The 17,267-nt window shown below is 43.1% G+C and overlaps 1 protein-coding gene across 3 annotated transcripts in view; it reads left to right on the top strand.

Annotated features, from left to right (window-relative positions):
• Positions 1 to 1,085: 1,085 nt before the first annotated feature.
• clec16a (C-type lectin domain containing 16A) overlaps positions 1,086 to 17,267 on the top strand; it is a 37,622-nt gene continuing 21,440 nt past the window's right edge. For all 3 annotated transcript variants that reach the window (XM_074697248.1, XM_074697249.1, XM_074697247.1), the window contains exons 1-9: positions 1,086 to 1,304; positions 2,917 to 3,045; positions 3,685 to 3,818; positions 4,711 to 4,859; positions 6,514 to 6,619; positions 11,386 to 11,509; positions 12,108 to 12,282; positions 13,230 to 13,280; positions 13,452 to 13,568. In XM_074697248.1, coding sequence (XP_074553349.1) covers positions 1,231 to 1,304; positions 2,917 to 3,045; positions 3,685 to 3,818; positions 4,711 to 4,859; positions 6,514 to 6,619; positions 11,386 to 11,509; positions 12,108 to 12,282; positions 13,230 to 13,280; positions 13,452 to 13,568 — 1,059 coding nt within the window. In that variant the 5' untranslated portion in view covers positions 1,086 to 1,230. The remainder of the gene's footprint in view (positions 1,305 to 2,916; positions 3,046 to 3,684; positions 3,819 to 4,710; positions 4,860 to 6,513; positions 6,620 to 11,385; positions 11,510 to 12,107; positions 12,283 to 13,229; positions 13,281 to 13,451; positions 13,569 to 17,267) is intronic.

Genomic DNA, 17,267 nt, shown 5'->3' with positions numbered 1-17,267 from the left:
TTTAGTGATTGAGAAATAATGTTCCATAAATGAGGAGAGCGTACAGGATCTTGATAAATAAAACCAGGATACTGTCACATGAAAACCAGTTATATTCAGGGCCGTAGCTACAATTAGGCAAACACAGACAGTTACCTGGGGCCCCAAGATTCCCAGGGGCCCCCAAAGCATCTCTTAAAAACTGATTTATGAAGTTCTCTTCAGTTGAAAGCATTTCTTTTTTCTAAATCTTACTTCACATGCTTCAAAATCCATCAAAGTCTTAATCTGTAATGATGGTTTTGGGTCCTCCCCCTCCCTTCTTATTCAATGGGCTATTCCATGTTACAACACATCTGAACATTTGATTCAGGAAGAAAGTGGTAAAAACACTTTTTACCATTTTTTTCTTATTTTCAACCAAGTGTGAAATAAAACCAATGTTGCTCTGAGATCTGAGATAAACATATCAGACTTTTAGGATTTTAAGGACTTTATCTAGCCCAGGAAACAGGATCATTTTCTCTAAATCAAACTTTTGGAGTTGGTGATAAACATTATTGTATAAATCTCTTTTTTGGAAACATAACTCACTGGACAGAGGTTCAAATAAAAATACATTCACTTTAAAATAATAGGACCAAAAAGTATGCTAACTGTAAATATCACCTCTTTCAGTAGATTTTTTTCCAGTTTGATGTTGTTCTTGATATTTACATATTTTTTCTTTACTAAATTATTTTTTTCAATATTTACCTATTGTAATATTTTTCACTTCATCCTTTCTTGTTTGTTCCTGTTACTCTGTAAATTCCCCACTGTGGGACAAACAAGCTGTCAATTAACCATAGGCCAGCTCTGAGGAAGAGGAGTTACAAGGACATGGAGGGCCCCACTGACTGGGTTTGCCCTGGGCCCCCAAACGACTAAATACACCCCTGGTTACATTAAACGTTTTTCTTCTAAAGACTTCTATATTAATGAGAATATTTAATTTAAAAACACATTTTTTAGCTTTTGATATTTTTGTGTGTTCAGTGCGATTCAAACTGTCAGCGCTGTTGTATTTGTATGTTGTTAAATAAAGTTGGGAGCAGGAGAAAAAAAGGCAGATCGCCTCCTGTTTGCTAAGTGGCTCTGTGGACTGTGTGGACTCTGTGGACGGGAAAGTGGGTGTCATGGATGGATGCGGTTCCTAACCTGAGCTGAAAAACCTGCCGGAAAACCCGCAGACCCCTGGAAACCTCCACCATGTTCGGCCGGTCGCGGAGCTGGGTCGGGGGGCAGGGGAAGACGAAGAATATCCACTCCCTGGATCATTTGAAGTGAGTAGCTAGCAGCTAGGATGCTAACGGTTGGCTCTGTGCTAACCGGCTGGGAACGACTGTTCGCCTGTTAATTAGCTTAATTAGAAAGAGCTAAAAGAACATGAGCTAACTACAGACTCAGAAATGTCCTTTAAAGGCCACAAACGGCCCTGAACGGGACGTTTTTACTGACTGCGTCGTACGAGTGACAGTCATGTGAGCTAGCTTGTAAATGCTAAGCTAGCTCACAGTGAGTAATGTTCACTGACGTCGAGTTACTTCAGTGTTTCTGGACCAGTCGGTCAGAAACAGTCAGTATAAACTGATATTAGACGGTGAGGGACTGAAAGCGACGGAGCAGGTGTTATTAATTATTCCCACTAATTAGCTGTGGGAGTTGTAAATACAGGAACCAATCAGGATTCAGAGTCCTGTCACAACAGGTGCAACTAAACAACAAGAAGGGGGGCATCAGCGTCAGTTTATAGCAGGGGTCTGAAACCTTTACTTTCCAAAGAGCCGTTTTTCCTCAGCTCACCTGATGAAAGTCATCCAGGAGCTGCAAAATCTACTTTATCTTCACATTAAGACAAAAAAAGTGTATAATCGGGTGAATAATTATCTAAACGATAAATTTTAGTGTTTATAAATTTGTACATGTGATATCTTCGTTTTTTATTAATTTATTTATTTTATTTATTTTAAATAAATTTGAAAATAACAGAAAAAAAAGAAAATTTGTAGTGTCATAGATTTTATAACTTTTGCAAAATTTGGAAATTGAAAAAAAAGATCAAAAATTTGCAAAATAAAAAATGAATTTAAAAAGTGTGCAAAATTTCAAAGAAATTGATGAAATGTCATAAATTGGAAAAAAAAAAAAAAAACCTAAATAATGCAATTTCAAAATTTTTCTTAGGTTCCAAAAAACTGTAAAAACTTTCTAAAATGCAAAAAAGAGGGGTTTATATAAAAAATTCAAAAATTTGCAAAATCTTTAATAAATGTCGAATTATGTTTTTCAATTTGCAAAAATGTCAAAAATTGAAATGAAAAAAAATTCCAAAAAAAATAATTAAAACAACTACAAAAAATCACAAAAAATAAAGCTTTGTTTCAAGAGGTGATGCATTTTTCGTCCAAATTTTATATCATGATTTTACTTAGTGTCTGTGTTGTTATCATTGAAATATTAAAAGCCCTTTATTTTAATAATATTTTTTAAAGTTACAAGGAGCCACTGCAAAAGAGTCAAAGGGCCGCATGAGGCTCCAGAGCCACAGGTTGAAGAGCCCTGGGTTATAGTAGTAGTTTATATAATATTATAGGTTATTTATTAGTTAATTATGTTTAATAGCTTCACCAATTTGCAACTAAACTTTCACTGACCTGACCCCTCTCATGAATTCATCCTGTTACTTTAGGCACTGTTTCCACATTTGTTTTGACTTTAACACTGTTTTGGATTTCCACTTTGACATCTTTGTGCTTTGTATTTTATTCATGATTTAATTGCTAAAAGTTTGTAATTTTTATCTTTACTAGTTTGACACGTATCTAAAAGAAATATCAATAAATACAATTTTGCGCACATTTAACTAATCCACGTTAAACAATGTTCCTCCATCAGGTACATGTACCACGTCCTGACCAAAAACACCACAGTGACCGACCACAACCGAAACCTGCTGGTGGAGACCATCCGCTCCATCACAGAGATCCTCATCTGGGGGGACCAGAATGACAGCTCTGTGTTTGAGTAAGTACCCGGCGATGTTGTTGTGACATTCAAACAAAGTCGTAGCTTTGTGTTGACTTGTGTTTAACACACGTCTCTATCCACACAGCTCCTGTGCTGCGTTTTATTTCTGCTGGAGTCTAAATGTGTTCGTGTTACACCTACATATCTGATTTTCATCCTGCCTGCCTTTGTGCAAAGTTTTTACCTCTTTCTTTGTCTTGCAAAAACTAAAAAAATGATTTTATTTAGATAATCTCAAGACACTTCAAGAAACAAAGTGCTGTGTTGTGTTTATGATCTGTAGAGGATTTGCATGTCGTCATTCCGCCGACCAGCTTCATGACTTTGTGTTGATGTGACACAGGAAATGGCTTGAAGAGCAGAGAAGCCACAGCCAGTGTTGAAAGAGTACTTGTTGCCAGCAGGAAACCCTTATAATGCACACAAGCTTCAATGATAACTGTTATTTCAGGCTTTGGAAATGTTTCTTTTTAATTCAATGTGAGAAATTCAGTAAACTGCAGAAGGGACTCAGGTCTTTATGATCCCTGAGACGCTGCGAGGGAGAGACAGTTTGTGATATTCATTTTTTAAGATCTAGTCATGAATTAAATCCTGTTGTGTGTTTTCTTTTTTCACACTCTTTCACCTGCTCAGCTTCTTCCTGGAGAAGAACATGTTCGCCTTCTTCCTGAACATCCTGCGCCAGAAGTCAGGACGCTATGTGTGTGTTCAGCTCCTCCAGACCCTCAACATACTGTTCGAGAACATCAGCCACGAGACCTCGCTGTGTGAGTATCTGACGAGTGACGGCGCTGGTGTGATTAAAAACAACGAACGGTTCAGGAGGGGTTGGAGTACCTGAGTTTGATCACATAATATCACTCAGTGCATAATTTTTGTTGTTTGCTAATGTCTCGCCACATATCAATCATGTATACTAATCACGTTGTCAGTTAAATGAATCCATCCACACAGAATTAAAATCAGTATTTTCTTCCAGATGAGTCTTTTTGTAGATGTAGTTATCTTCCCAGGGCTGTTAAACTTGAGGTTAGCCACAGGTGCATGGAAAGTTGGTGGGCTGTTGATGTTGTAGGAGGTGAAGTAGAGTGGTGGCAGGCTTTATTGACAGATGGGATGAAGATTTAGTTCAATTAAATGTTAACGCAGGATTTTATTTAGTGTCAGTGTCTTTAACCATCAATACCCTCTGGAAGAAAAATAACTATTCTTCATTTCAGTAATAATTTTTAAAGCTACAAGGAGCCACTGCAGAGGAGTCAAAGGGCCACATGAGGCCCCAGAGCCACAGGTTGAAGACCCTTGTCCTGTACGGTCCCGTAGTGTACAGTGGGTGTTCGCTGGTTGAACAATGCTCGGCATGCTGCGCTGCCTGTCTTTCCGTAGCAGCCTACTGCACTTTCAGCTGTTGCTTAGCAACCAGAGACTCAGCAGATGATCTGATGTGGTTCATGCAGCAGGCAGATATCTTACATAACGTTTGACTCGGTGTATTTAAATCTTTGGAGGCGCTCTAACGTCACATCAACATGAGTTTGTTGTGTTGGGGCTGTTCTCAGCGTCTCTGCAGCTCACCACACGTCTGATGATCGATCAAACAGGAAAGATGACGAGTGATGCTGGCTGAACACGGACTGATCTGACTCTTTATCTCCTCAGATTATCTCCTGTCAAACAACCACGTGAACTCCATCATCGTGCACAAATTTGACTTCTCCGACGAGGAGATCATGGCCTACTACATCTCCTTCCTCAAGACCCTGTCGCTAAAACTCAACAACCACACCGTGCACTTCTTCTACAACGAGGTGAGGCATGGACAGAGGGCGGCAGGTGGAGGTGGAGGAGCTGTCACTCAGCAGCTTTTATCCTTCACTCTTCATACCAGACACAGAGCGAACTGAAGCAGAGTTTCCACCAAGCAGTCTGGTTTGGTTCAGTACGGTTTGGCACAGTTTGGTTCAGTTAAGCCTGATCCCGTTTGTGTTTCCACAGCAAACTGTGCCCTCTCGTGGTAGGCAGCGTGTTAGCTGGATGCTGAAAGCCTCAGCTGTTGAACAATAGTGTGATGCTGTAGCAGCGCGACACAGTTTACCCCGCTAATAAATCCAACAAAGAAGAAAAACGTGACACAGTAAACAAAGAGCAACGATGAAGACATGCAGTAATCCGTCATGTAGCTCTTTGATACAAAGATCAATCAAGCTTTGTTTCAGAGAAGTCTGTGAGTCGCCAGGAGAAATACAGCCGCTGTCACACAGGAAGTGACCATTCTTTGGACCAATCAGCGGTCTGCAGTGTTGTAGCTCCACCTTCAGAGAGCGGATCGGTTCAGTCTGGCACCCATACGAAAGGGTCCCAAAAAGTGGGACGGCTCGTCTCGGTTATTTGGGGATCTGTCCCGGGATGAGTCTGTGGAAACGCCAAAAAAATGCGCGCCGTACCGAGACGAACCGAACCGGTCTGCTTGGTGGAAACGTGGCTTAAGTATGAAAAGTTGATTCTTCATTCAGAAACTTTTTAAACTCTGTCAAACGGCCTGAGGCTCTGTGTGTGTGTGTGTGTGTGTGTGTGTGTGTGTGTGTGTGTGTGTGTGTGTGTGTGTGTGTGTGTGTGTGTTAGTGTGTTGGTGATGATGATAATTCTGACCAGCTGAATTACCACCTGATGATGATGATGATGATGATGATGATGATGATGATGAAGATGAAGATGGTGCTCTTGCCTCCTCCAGCAGTATCTTGTCCTGTCATTGGCCTGTGTGTGCTGGGGAAAGTTATTGGTGTACTGTTGATGGGAGCTGTAGCCCTGAAGCCAGAACCAGCCTCACGTAGATCTGGGGTTAAAAAAAAAACATGTTTACTTTGTTTCTTTGTTTATTTATTTATTTATTTCTATCAGAAGTCAGACCAAGAATACAGAAGTGCTCAATAAATCATCCCTCATTTCATATACTGCACCTACAGCTAACTGCCCTCTAGAGGGTGCTGTTGGATAAGTAGTTTCCTCTCTGTTTTCTCAGCTCTATACCATACTGGTAGCTTTGAAAGACCAGAGGACCCTCAGGTGGTTCTGGTTTGGTGTCAGGATCTGGTTCCTTCATTCGCTGTGACCTCTGGAGGACTGTTGGCTCCTCAGCCCTCAGCTGTGATTGGCTGGAGGTGGCGGCGTCTGAGGGAAGTTTGGGGACAGGATCAGGCTCTGACACTCAGAGCAGAAAGTCTGGGGGTTTCTTTGGGTTTGTCTGGGTCCAGGTTTCTGCTCGTGGTTTGGACTGAGTGAGTCTTCAGGGCGGTCAGGGCTCCTGAGGGTCAGCTCCATGTTTTCTTTGTTAGAGGTTAAAGCTCTGTGACTTCTACCCAGAGCTGCTTTTCGCTCTCTCTGTGGTGGCGTGGCCTGAGCGCGGCCCTGACAGTTCTGTGCCTTGCTCACTGGCGCCCCCTTTCTGTCTCCCACACACAGCACACTAATGACTTTGCCCTGTACACCGAGGCCATTAAGTTTTTCAACCATCCTGAAAGTATGGTCCGCATCGCAGTCCGCACCATCACACTCAACGTCTACAAAGGTGAGTGACCATTACACGCATGTGCACATGCTGAGCACACACACACACACACACACACACACACACACACACACACACACACACACACACACACACACACACACACACACACACACACGCTGACAGGGTGCTGCCGATCGCCTCCCTTTGTTCTCCTGCTGCTGCTTCAGGTGCATGAGCATGACTGACAGGTAACACTGCCACACACACACACACACACACACACACATTCACACACACACACCTGTTGATCATGTGACCCTAGCAGCAGAAATAAACACGTTAACAGTCAGATTAAAAAGTTCATCACTCCATCAGCTCATACCACAGAGTGGGTGAAGTTTTGATGAAGTTTAGCTCAGTTAAAGGCACAGCTGACCTGACTGACAGGCACACACACTGTATCTGTTAGCCAGGAGGCTGAAGGCCCTCTTAGCTCCGCCTCCTTCCTCAATCTGCTGAGTCATCCAAAGTGAGGTTGAGTCAGTATTTCCCATATGACTTAAAAACTCTGCTTTAAAAACCCAGAAACTCACAGGAACACAGAAAAAAGGGAATCTGTAAATTTCTCACATCTCTACATCTCTGTGTATCGAGCTGCGATGCTGCCGTTCACTAAAGAGGATTTCTTTAGCTCTTTGCTTCTGCTGCTGCTGCTTCTCTTTCTGCTCCCGCTCAGAGCCGCTGGTCACGGGAAGACGGGTGGCGCTCTCAGTGGGTCTCCTCCCATCATGCCTCTCTCTCCTAATGAACGACATCAACATACACTCAGTGCAGCACACACACTCTGACGCCGTCCGTCTCTTTTACCGTGTGTCCAGCATGAACTCTGAGCAGCTCCAGTCGGCTGCAGACTCACCCCACACACACAGAGAGCTGTAGGTTATGGATGAAGACGTGAACTGGTGTGGGGAATCAGTCAGAGAGGAAGAGCGTGATGAAGCAGACACTAAACTGCTCATCGTGAAGGGATCGTGTCTCTGAATTAGCTAAACTGAGGACACGAGTGCTGCAGTGGAAACCATAACTGTGGCTCTCTGCTGCTTCCCACTGATTCCTCGTTCATGCTTTGGGAGAAACAACGATCTGGAAAAGGATTAAATCCACCAGGTCTGATGGTTTAGATCAGGGGTGGGCAAACTTTTTGATTGGTGGGCCACAATGGGTTCTAACATTTGACAAAGAGGCCAGGAGCAGCTTTATTAACTTATCAGGGTGTCATTCGTTCATTCCATGTCAGTTTAAGAATCCAAAATCGGAAAACGGAAAATGACTTGTTATTCAATTTTTCGTTTTCAAATCAAAAATCAGAAAACAAATAACAGTCTATTTTTTGCTGTTTTGCTTTTGTTTTGAAATTAAAATTAGAATATGAGAGAGTGGAATTGTAATGGGTTTTTTAGTCTGTGTATGGTTCGTTCTTTCGTTATTCATCAAAACAAAAAAAAAAAACCTGACTTTTTTTTTTTTGTTTTTCTGTTTTAAAACCAAAACGGAAAAACGGAATAACAGAAAAATGTGGTTTTTCTATCCTGGTTTTAAAAATGAAAAAACAAAAAATAATAAAAGATTGTGTCAAAATTGTTTGTGTGATATTTTGATTTTAAATGTGAACGTCTCTCTATATATAAATTAGAGAAATAACTCACATTGGAGGTTTATGCAGACGTGTTCCTGAGCTGATGATCCACTCCCGTGTGTTTCAGTGAGAGAGCAGTCTGCTGCTGTCTGACCTGCTCTCAGATAAACCAAGAAACATCAAAGAAGATGATAAAGTTTTAGGATCATAAGGAATGAAATATAGGCTTTAATGACTTCAGTATTGGCTCACTTAATGTGACATCAGGTGTGAAAACACCAGATCGTGTAATGAGACCTTCTCCAACATTGAGCAGCGTGTTTTTGGTTTAATCGTGTTATTTAGCCCTTCTTCACGCCAGCCTTAAGACTTTCACCACCACAGAAGCTCTTTGGTTAATCAGATGTGCGCTGATCAGTTTCATGACTTTGATCAGGGCTCTAAATTCATAGATCAGGTGCAAACGCCGCGCGGACATGGCGTGACCGGCGCACTTTGCAAGTTTCCTGCAGTACCAAGCGAGGCGCATGGGAGCGCATCCACGCCTCCCTAAATGCCAGAGAGGGAGGAGAAAAGCTGTGAGTGGGTTTAACACAGCCGAGTGCTGTTTTCACCAATCAAATTAGCGCCTCTCCTCGCCTTTAAATGCGCTGCGGTCGAGGCGCAGCGTCTGATTGGTCTGACTGATCCCCGCCACAGAAAGTGTCCTGGAAAGATCCGGTAGCGGAGACGGTCAGAGCCGCTGTCCCTGCAGCATCTTTACAGAAGGGCTGATGGGTCAGAGGGTAAAGTGCAAACGTGGAGTAATAGGCCTACGCTTCACCTCAACAAAGCCAATGTATCTACAGTGCGCCATCTAGTGGGAAAACAGCAGAATTGCAGGGAAAATAAAACATTAACAAGGTTTATTCATTTAATTCTTTCAAGTTCGGCGGGCCAGATTAAAAAGTTTAACGGGCCGCATGTGGCCCCCTGGCCGTAGTTTGCCCATGCCTGGTTTAGATCCAAACCCTGCTCTTCCTCCCGTCAGACAGAGAAACGTTTCCTGGTCTCTCCTTTCCAGATGTCGTATGTTTGCAGTATGTTTTTAAAGAAACAGCCTCCACCTCCCACAGCCGCCCCTTTACTCACATTAACCCTGTGTCTGTTTCCCCCCCTCTCCCTCCTCCTCAACCACTCCTCCTCTCTTTGTCTCTCTCTCTCCTCCTCCTCCTCCTCCTCCCTCTGCGCGCCCATCTGCCTAACTCCAGTCTCATGTAAGTTGGTCCCATTCATTCAGTCTTTATCTCAGAGCTGGGTATCCATGACGTTACTGACACTCTGACACGGTGCTGGTTCTGCCCAGCGTCAGGCCCGTCCCACATGGACCCAGAGCCTCTCTCCTCTGACCACAGGTCGTTAAACGCTGAGACGTGTCGTGGATACCCAGCTCTGTCTGTTTCTGACGGTGTGTAAATGTACAGGTGTGAATATCTCTGCGGTTCTTGTTGATCCATGCTGTCCCCTCACACATCCACGTTTCTTTCTTTCTTTCTTTCTTTCTTTCTTTCTTTCTTTCTTTCTTTCTTTCTTTCTTTCTTTCTTTCTTTCTCTCTTTCTTTCTTTCTTTCTTTCTTTCTTTCTCTCTTTCTCTCTTTCTTTCTTTCTTTCTTTCTTTCTTTCTTAATTTCTTTCTTTCTTTTTTCTTTCTTTCTTTCTTTCTCTCTTTCTTTCTTTCTTTCTTTCTTTCTTTCTTTCTTTCTTTCTTTCTTTCTTAATTTCTTTCTTTCTTTTTTCTTTCTTTCTTTCTTTCTCTCTTTCTTTCTTTCTTTCTTTCTTTCTTTCTTTCTTTCTTTCTTTCTTTCTTTCTTTCCCTCTTTCTTTCTTTCTTTCTTTCTTTCTTTCTTTCTTTCTTTCTTTCTCTCTCTCTTTCTTTCTTTCTTTCTTTCTTTCTTTCTTTCTTTCTTTCTTTCTTTCTGGGTTAATTTTTCCACAGTCTGGTTTTCACCCAGCTCCTCATCAGGTTGTTGTTTTGGTGATGGGTCTTTATTTCCGGCACATCCTCTTGGTTTGATCCATCCACCGAGCAGCTGAACAACACGTTGACTCTGCTTGTGTCTTTGTTTTCTGCTCTGTTTAATTTGTTTTCATTTGGCTGCTGAATCACTTCTTCTCTCATTTGAGCTCGTTCATTTTTTGGATGATGGCAGTGAAGCTACTCTCCACGTCCAGCGTGTTTAGAGTCAGAGAGGCTTTGATTTATGGAGCGGAGGATCCTGAAGAGTAGACGGTCTTTACATGATTGATTGCTCATTTTTCACATCGAATAAATATTTATATGTCTCCTCTCTGGATCACTGAGCACCAACCTGCTGATTACCAAACCACCGACTGTTTTTATTGAGTCTCAGGGTTGAGTTAAAGTTCAGATAAGAGGAACAGGACTTCTTCAGGTAGTGTTTGTTGGTCTCTCTGTCGTCAGCTCTCCTTCTCAGAGCGTTAACGTTGACTCATCAGTGTAAACGAAGTGTCGTTATTCCCCACCATTAAAACCAGCCTGAGACCATGCTAACGTTTTCACCACAGTGTCAACAGGCAGGATGAGACAGACTCCTCTCTGCAGATTGATTTGGTATGACGTGTTATAAAACCGTCTTTGCTTCAGTTGTGGAGAATAAACCATCATCGTGACCGGGTTTGGACCAGACAGAGTTCAGTGTTCAACTCAGAGTAGTAATAGATAAGATCTTCATCCAGTTCCTTTTTACCCTGAAACATCTTTCTGTTTGCAAACTTTTCCTTAGTTTCTGATTCAGTGAGTGTGAGACAGTTTGAATCCCAGGCCGAACTCTCAGGTTTGGATTTAAGGGGCAGAAGAAACTCGCAGACTTTTCCTTTTTAGGTGAAAATCTTAGCACAGGCAGCTTCAGTCACGCTGTTGTTTCAGATTTTTACTGTCCTCCTCCTCCTCCTCCTCCTCCTCCTCCTCCTCCTCCTCCTGTAGAGAATCCTTCATACCGTGGCTAGAAGAATCAGCCTTCTTAATTTGGTTAATTATTTTAATTTGCCTCTTAATTTGGATGTTTTGTCATGTTTAACTGTCACTTTCTGGTGCACAGTAACTGTAATATTGTGAACTCTGTGATTTTCTCCATGTTTGTGTGAATAACCCTGATCCAGCCCGTAACCCTGACCTTCCTCTTCCCAGTGGACAACCAGCACATGCTGCACTACATCCGGGACAAGACGGCCGTCCCCTATTTCAGCAACCTGGTCTGGTTCATCGGCAGCCATGTCATTGAACTGGATAAGTGTGTGCAGACCGATGAAGAGTGAGTCCATCTGCAGCACAAAGCTCCATGTTTGTCATTGTAGTTCTCTGTGCGACCACTAGGGGTCAGGCCTGACTTTACTGTGGAGCTCAGGAGCTCATTAGGTGATAGTTCATGTTCAGGACACGATGCATCTGCAGCTTTCACTGTCATAGGAGCTTTTCTACCTCAGCTCACCTGAAGTCATTCAGGAGACACAAAATCTACTTTATCTACAGAATATAACGGGAATAAACTTCTGTTCAAAGTTAAAATCTGAGTTGTTATCGAAATAAGAAGTTTTTTTAATAAATAAAATTGAACATGTGGTGTGTCAGTTTTTCAATTTTGATTAAATTTGTAGAAATTAAAAAATAAATTTTAAAAATTGCAAAATAAAAAAAAAGGAAAATAAAAAAACTCAGATTTTTCTTTTAATTGCAAACCAAAAAAATTATATATATATATATATATATATATATATATATATATATATATATATATATATATATATATATATATATATATATATATATATATATATATATATTTAGAAATGGTGATATTTTGAAGTGTGATGCAGAAGAAGAAACCCGTCTCCTGTTTTTGTGTGCTTCAGACATAAAAACAGGGGGAAGTTGAGTGACCTGGTAGCCGAGCACCTGGACCACCTCCACTACCTGAATGACATCCTCATCATCAACTGTGAATTCCTCAACGACGTCCTGACCGACCACCTCCTCAACCGCCTCTTCCTGCCACTCTACGTCTACTCCTTGGTCAACCCAGAGACGGTGCGTTGAGCCTGGAGCTTCACATTTTCATGGCTCTGTAGTGGGAATCACTGCATAGACTCAAAACCATTGTAAATACACTGAGTCCACATCCAGGTTCAGACTGTACCGTGCAAACAGGAAACAGATTATAAACATGATCCTGGAATCTGATCACTTTACTGGAGCTCATGGTTAAAACTAGATTCAAGCAAAAACTTTAATTATCATCAGAGTTTGATTTAAGGTCACAGCTCAAATTTTAATCTGCTACAGGCTAACAACACAACTGGGATAGCTCCTTCAGGCTGTTTGTCAGGCTGTTTGTCTGACTGTTTGTCAGTCTGTTTGTCAGTCTGTTTGTCAGGCTGTTTGTCAGTCTGTTTGTCAGGCTGTTTGTCAGGCTGTTTGTCAGTCTGTTTGTCAGGCTGTTTGTCTGACTGTTTGTCAGGCTGTTTGTCAGTCTGTTTGTCAGTCTGTTTGTCTGACTGTTTGTCAGTCTGTTTGTCAGTCTGTTTGTCAGTCTGTTTGTCAATCTGTTTGTCAATCTGTTTGTCTGACTGTTTGTCAGTCTGTTTGTCAGTCTGTTTGTCAGTCTGTTTGTCAGTCTGTTTGTCAGTCTGTTTGTCAGGCTGTTTGTCTGACTGTTTGTCAGGCTGTTTGTCTGACTGTTTGTCAGGCTGTTTGTCAGTCTGTTTGTCAGTCTGTTTGTCAGGCTGTTTGTCTGACTGTTTGTCAGTCTGTTTGTCAGGCTGTTTGTCAGTCTGTTTGTCAGGCTGTTTGACTGTTTGTCAGGCTGTTTGTCTGACTGTTTGTCAGACTGTTTGTCAGGCTGTTTGTCAGGCTGTTTGACTGTTTGTCAGGCTGTTTGTCAGACTGTTTGTCAGTCTGTTTGTCAGGCTGTTTGTCTGACTGTTTATCAGGCTGTGTGTCTGACTGTTGATGCTCTCTGTCTCCTGTCCCTTTAGTCTGAAGACAGACGGATCAACCCTCAGGTGTCCCTCTACCTGCTGTCCCAGGTAAGTCTCCAGCCTCCATCGAGGGGTGTGGTTCATTCAGCTGTAGATGGTCTGGTCTGGTCTGGTCTGGTCTGGTCTGGTCTGGTCTGGTCTGGTCTGGTCTGGTCTGGTCTGGTCTGGTCTTGTCTGGTCCTGGTGGTGCTGATCCAGTGTGTTCTGCTGTTTCTTCAGGTGTTTCTGATCATCCACTATCAGCCCATGGTCAACGCCCTCGCTGATGTCATCCTGAACGGAGACCTGTCCGTCTTCACGCCACAGACGGACACACACAGCACACACAAGAACACGGTAAGAGTGATTTAAACCACACACACACACACACACACACACACACACACACACACACACACACACACACACACACACACACACACACACACACACACACACACACACACACACACACAGCACACACAAGAACACGGTAAGAGTGATTTAAACCACACACACACACACACACACACACAAACACACACACACACACACAGGCTGCAGCTCCAGGAGTGTGTGTGTGTTGGTGGTTGTGACTTTGCGGGGTCATGCTTTTCTCCATGATTGACTCATGTCGAGGAGGAAACTCTCTGAGCTCCATCCTGCTCTCACTATTTCACTGTCTCTCCTTTCATCTAAATCTCCTCCTTTATTTCCTTCTTTCTCTTCCCCTCATCCTCCCTGCGTCTCCCCCTCACCGCCCCCCTCGCCGTCCCCCTCGCCATCCCCCTCGCCGTCCCCTCACCTTTCACTGCTTCAGTCCCGTTTCCGTCTTCCGTTTCACGCCGTCCTCCCCCGTTTCTTCTCTGTTGGACCATCTGTTAGTGCAGCAGGTGGGTGTGCTGTGGTAGAAAGCGTTTCTCAGAACCCTTGTGGTTATTCTCTGCGCTGCGTCTGTGTGTGTGTGTGTGTGTGTGTGTGTGTGTGTGTGTGAGACAGACCTGTGGCTGTTGTGCGAAGCAGCCTACCTTTTCGGTGAATGTGAGTTGAGGTGTGAAGTTGAACAATAACAGTCTACCACAGCAGGAGAAAGCCGGCGTTACCTGCAGGCGGTCACTGCGTCATGTTCAGAGTTTGTGGAGGGATTTTTAGGATGATTGTTTGTGTTTGGTCTGAAGTCTGTGGAGTGAAGCGACAGAAACATGCAGTTTGCACCAGTTTGGAGACGTAGCTGTGCAGATCTGAGTGTGAATCTGGGTGATGCTCGTCACTGGCTGCTCTCTAACGAAGCTCCTGGAGCGTCAGGATGTGCACGTTTCAGGACGATGGTTCAGGATGACGGTTCACGGTCCCGTCCACGCTGGATGGTTCATGTAAATGTCGTCTGCCACATCACATGGAGCAGCAGCCGTGCTCGGGTTTGATTTATTGTAGATGAAACGCGGAGTGACGGGGCACGGCTTCGGTTTCTGCGCAGGTGGTTACATACTACTTCCTGTTTGTCTGTGATGTGGCAGGAAAAGAGGTCACATGATGGAACATGACAGAGCTCACCTAACCCCAAACCTCTTTCCTGGAAGATGTAAAGAAATGTGTGTGTGTGTGTGTGTGTGTGTGTGTGTGTGTGTGTGTGTTTTCTCTCGTTATCTTTTCTCTTTGAACACATGTTTGTCTGCAAGTGCACCAGATCCGTGCATCCAGACGCCGTTTGGGTTTCTGTTCACAGGCAGATCCTCTGATCCTTTAAGTTACTCTGAAGTGCTTCCTTTTCATGATGCAACGCTCTCTGTGTGTGTGTGTGTGTGTGTGTGTGTGTGTGTGTGTGAGTGTGAGTGTGTATAATGTGTGTTTGTGTGTTGCGTGTATGTGTTTTATGTGTGTGTTTTGCCTTATTGCACTTCCTCAACTCCAATGATTTCTCAGCATATGCTCAGAGAGTGAGCGGTTTACCAGAATATAGTCAGCTCGCAGGTATCACACACACACACACACACACACACACACACACACACACACACACACACTGATACTAGGCTGCGGTTTGTCTGACAGCATGCACGGTGTGTTTTTATCAGGCTCTGCTCAGAGTGTTTTGGACACACATTGAATCAGTTTAAAGATGTTGGTAAATATTTAGTCGTGTGAAGCTTCACAGTAACTGATCCTCACCTGCTCCTATTGGCCCACGCACATACGACACTGATTAAATCACCTTCATTTTTCACTTTTTGAAAAAAAAAAACTTTATACTTCCTTAAAGGACAATCACTGATCTGTCCTTACAGCTTCAGTTTTATACTTTGGGAAACTCCTCATTTCTTCATCCTCTGGCTCTGTGTTAAACTTTCTGCTCTTCTTAAATTAATTGATGAATTAACAACTTTTGTCAAACTTAAAGCTCCCATCTCCTGCTCCTTTCCTGCAGTTTAATCTGGATCATTGATGTCTTCATGAAATGTTAGTAACATGTTTTAGTCCAAAAAGCCAATAAATCAAGCACAGCAGCATTGTTTCCAGGCTCTCATAGCCCCTCTGTTCAGAACGCTCTGATTTAGTGGGCGTGGCCTTCATATGTAAATGAGCCACCGCTGATACCGCCCCGCTCTTCCACGTCACTGAGAGCGGCGCCACGAGCTCCGAGTGCACAATGTTTAGAAAACAGAGAAGCTCGTTTACCGTAACATTACAGGCTAAAACAACAGGCTAACTGCAGCTGAAGTTAGCATCCTGAAGCTAACACAGAGACAGGGGGGACACTGAGGAAAAGCTCTTCCATCTGCTCCACAGCACACAGCATTTAAAATACTCACATTTCCAGGGTCCCAGGTTTGTTGGAGGATGGTTGGTAATGCGCCTGGATTCAGGACCAGTCTATTGGCTAGCCCTCTGTTGGACTGTCCAAAGTTGGAAAAGCAGTCGGCCGTGAAGTGACTAGCACACACATGCTCAGTTTTACTGAGTGTAGCTGGAACATTTCCTGATAAATGAACTCTAGACACTTAGTCTGTCTTCTTCAGAGATGGGAAGCTTGAGCATGGAGCTATGTGGCTGTTTACAGCCAAAAATAGAGCAGTGATGGCTCTTCAACTTTGGCATTCTGGAGTCAAAAATTGGTCAAAAAAAGGGAATCGCTGACGTCAGCGAATCCCCAAAATCCAAACAGCTGGTTTTAGGTCAGGATTTTACATTCACAAGCTCTACTAAGAACAGGTTTGGTCATTAAATATCACATTTTGTGGGCTGGGAGGAAAGACAAAGACCCACACATTTCACTGAAACACTTAATAAAGTGAGTTTTGCAGAATATGGGACCTTTAAGGTGTGTTTTGTAAGTCCCAGCTGTGGAGATGCTGTTGCTGTTTTTACTCCTGCTTCACCTGAGCCTGTGATTGTTTCTCTTCTTCTTCTCTTTTTCATGTTGTATTAGACATCCCATAGTAAGGGTAAGTTAACATGCCTGTGAAAGCAGTAGTTATTGTTTGTTTCAATCAGATTAAACTGGATGATAGAAGTAATTTATTCCCATCACCAGCCGACACACCCTGACTTTATCTGACGCACAGAGCCATAAAATGTCAGTTTGACTCTTTGAAGAGGAACTTTTAGTGATCGGTCGTCTCTCTGAGTCCAGTGCCGTGCAGACCTTTGGACACACGTGAAGAAATGAAAGTGCTATAGTTGAACTTCTCGTCATGGTGTCAGCAGGTGTTTACTGTAAGTCAGAGTTTGTGTCTCTGCTCAGCATCTTTACATCCAGCAGCTGTTTCCTGTCCCAGCATCTGTTACGCTCTGAGATCATCTGACGGTCGCTTTCTTTAGCTCCACCACGGCTTCAACCCAGACGCCTCAAAACCAGTGTTTGACTATCTATGCCTGTGTGTGTGTGTGTGAGTGTGTGTGTGTGTGTCAGGGTGTTATATTCTGCTCTGATAAATTTATCTGAGAGGAAATGGTTTCTGTGTTTTTACGGACTTTGATGAAATGATAGGATTTACTGTAAGGCTGTGTGTTAGTGTGTGTGTGTGTGTGTGTATGTGTGTGTGTGTGTGTGTGTGT

The sequence above is a fragment of the Halichoeres trimaculatus genome, unplaced genomic scaffold (genome assembly GCF_033239565.1).
Source record: "Halichoeres trimaculatus isolate MK-OKI-2021-1 unplaced genomic scaffold, fHalTri1.1 fHalTri1_scaffold_20, whole genome shotgun sequence".
Classification (NCBI taxonomy): domain Eukaryota; kingdom Metazoa; phylum Chordata; class Actinopteri; order Labriformes; family Labridae; genus Halichoeres; species Halichoeres trimaculatus.
Note: the sequence above shows the minus strand (reverse complement) of the source record. Positions and strands in the feature narration are given on the sequence as shown.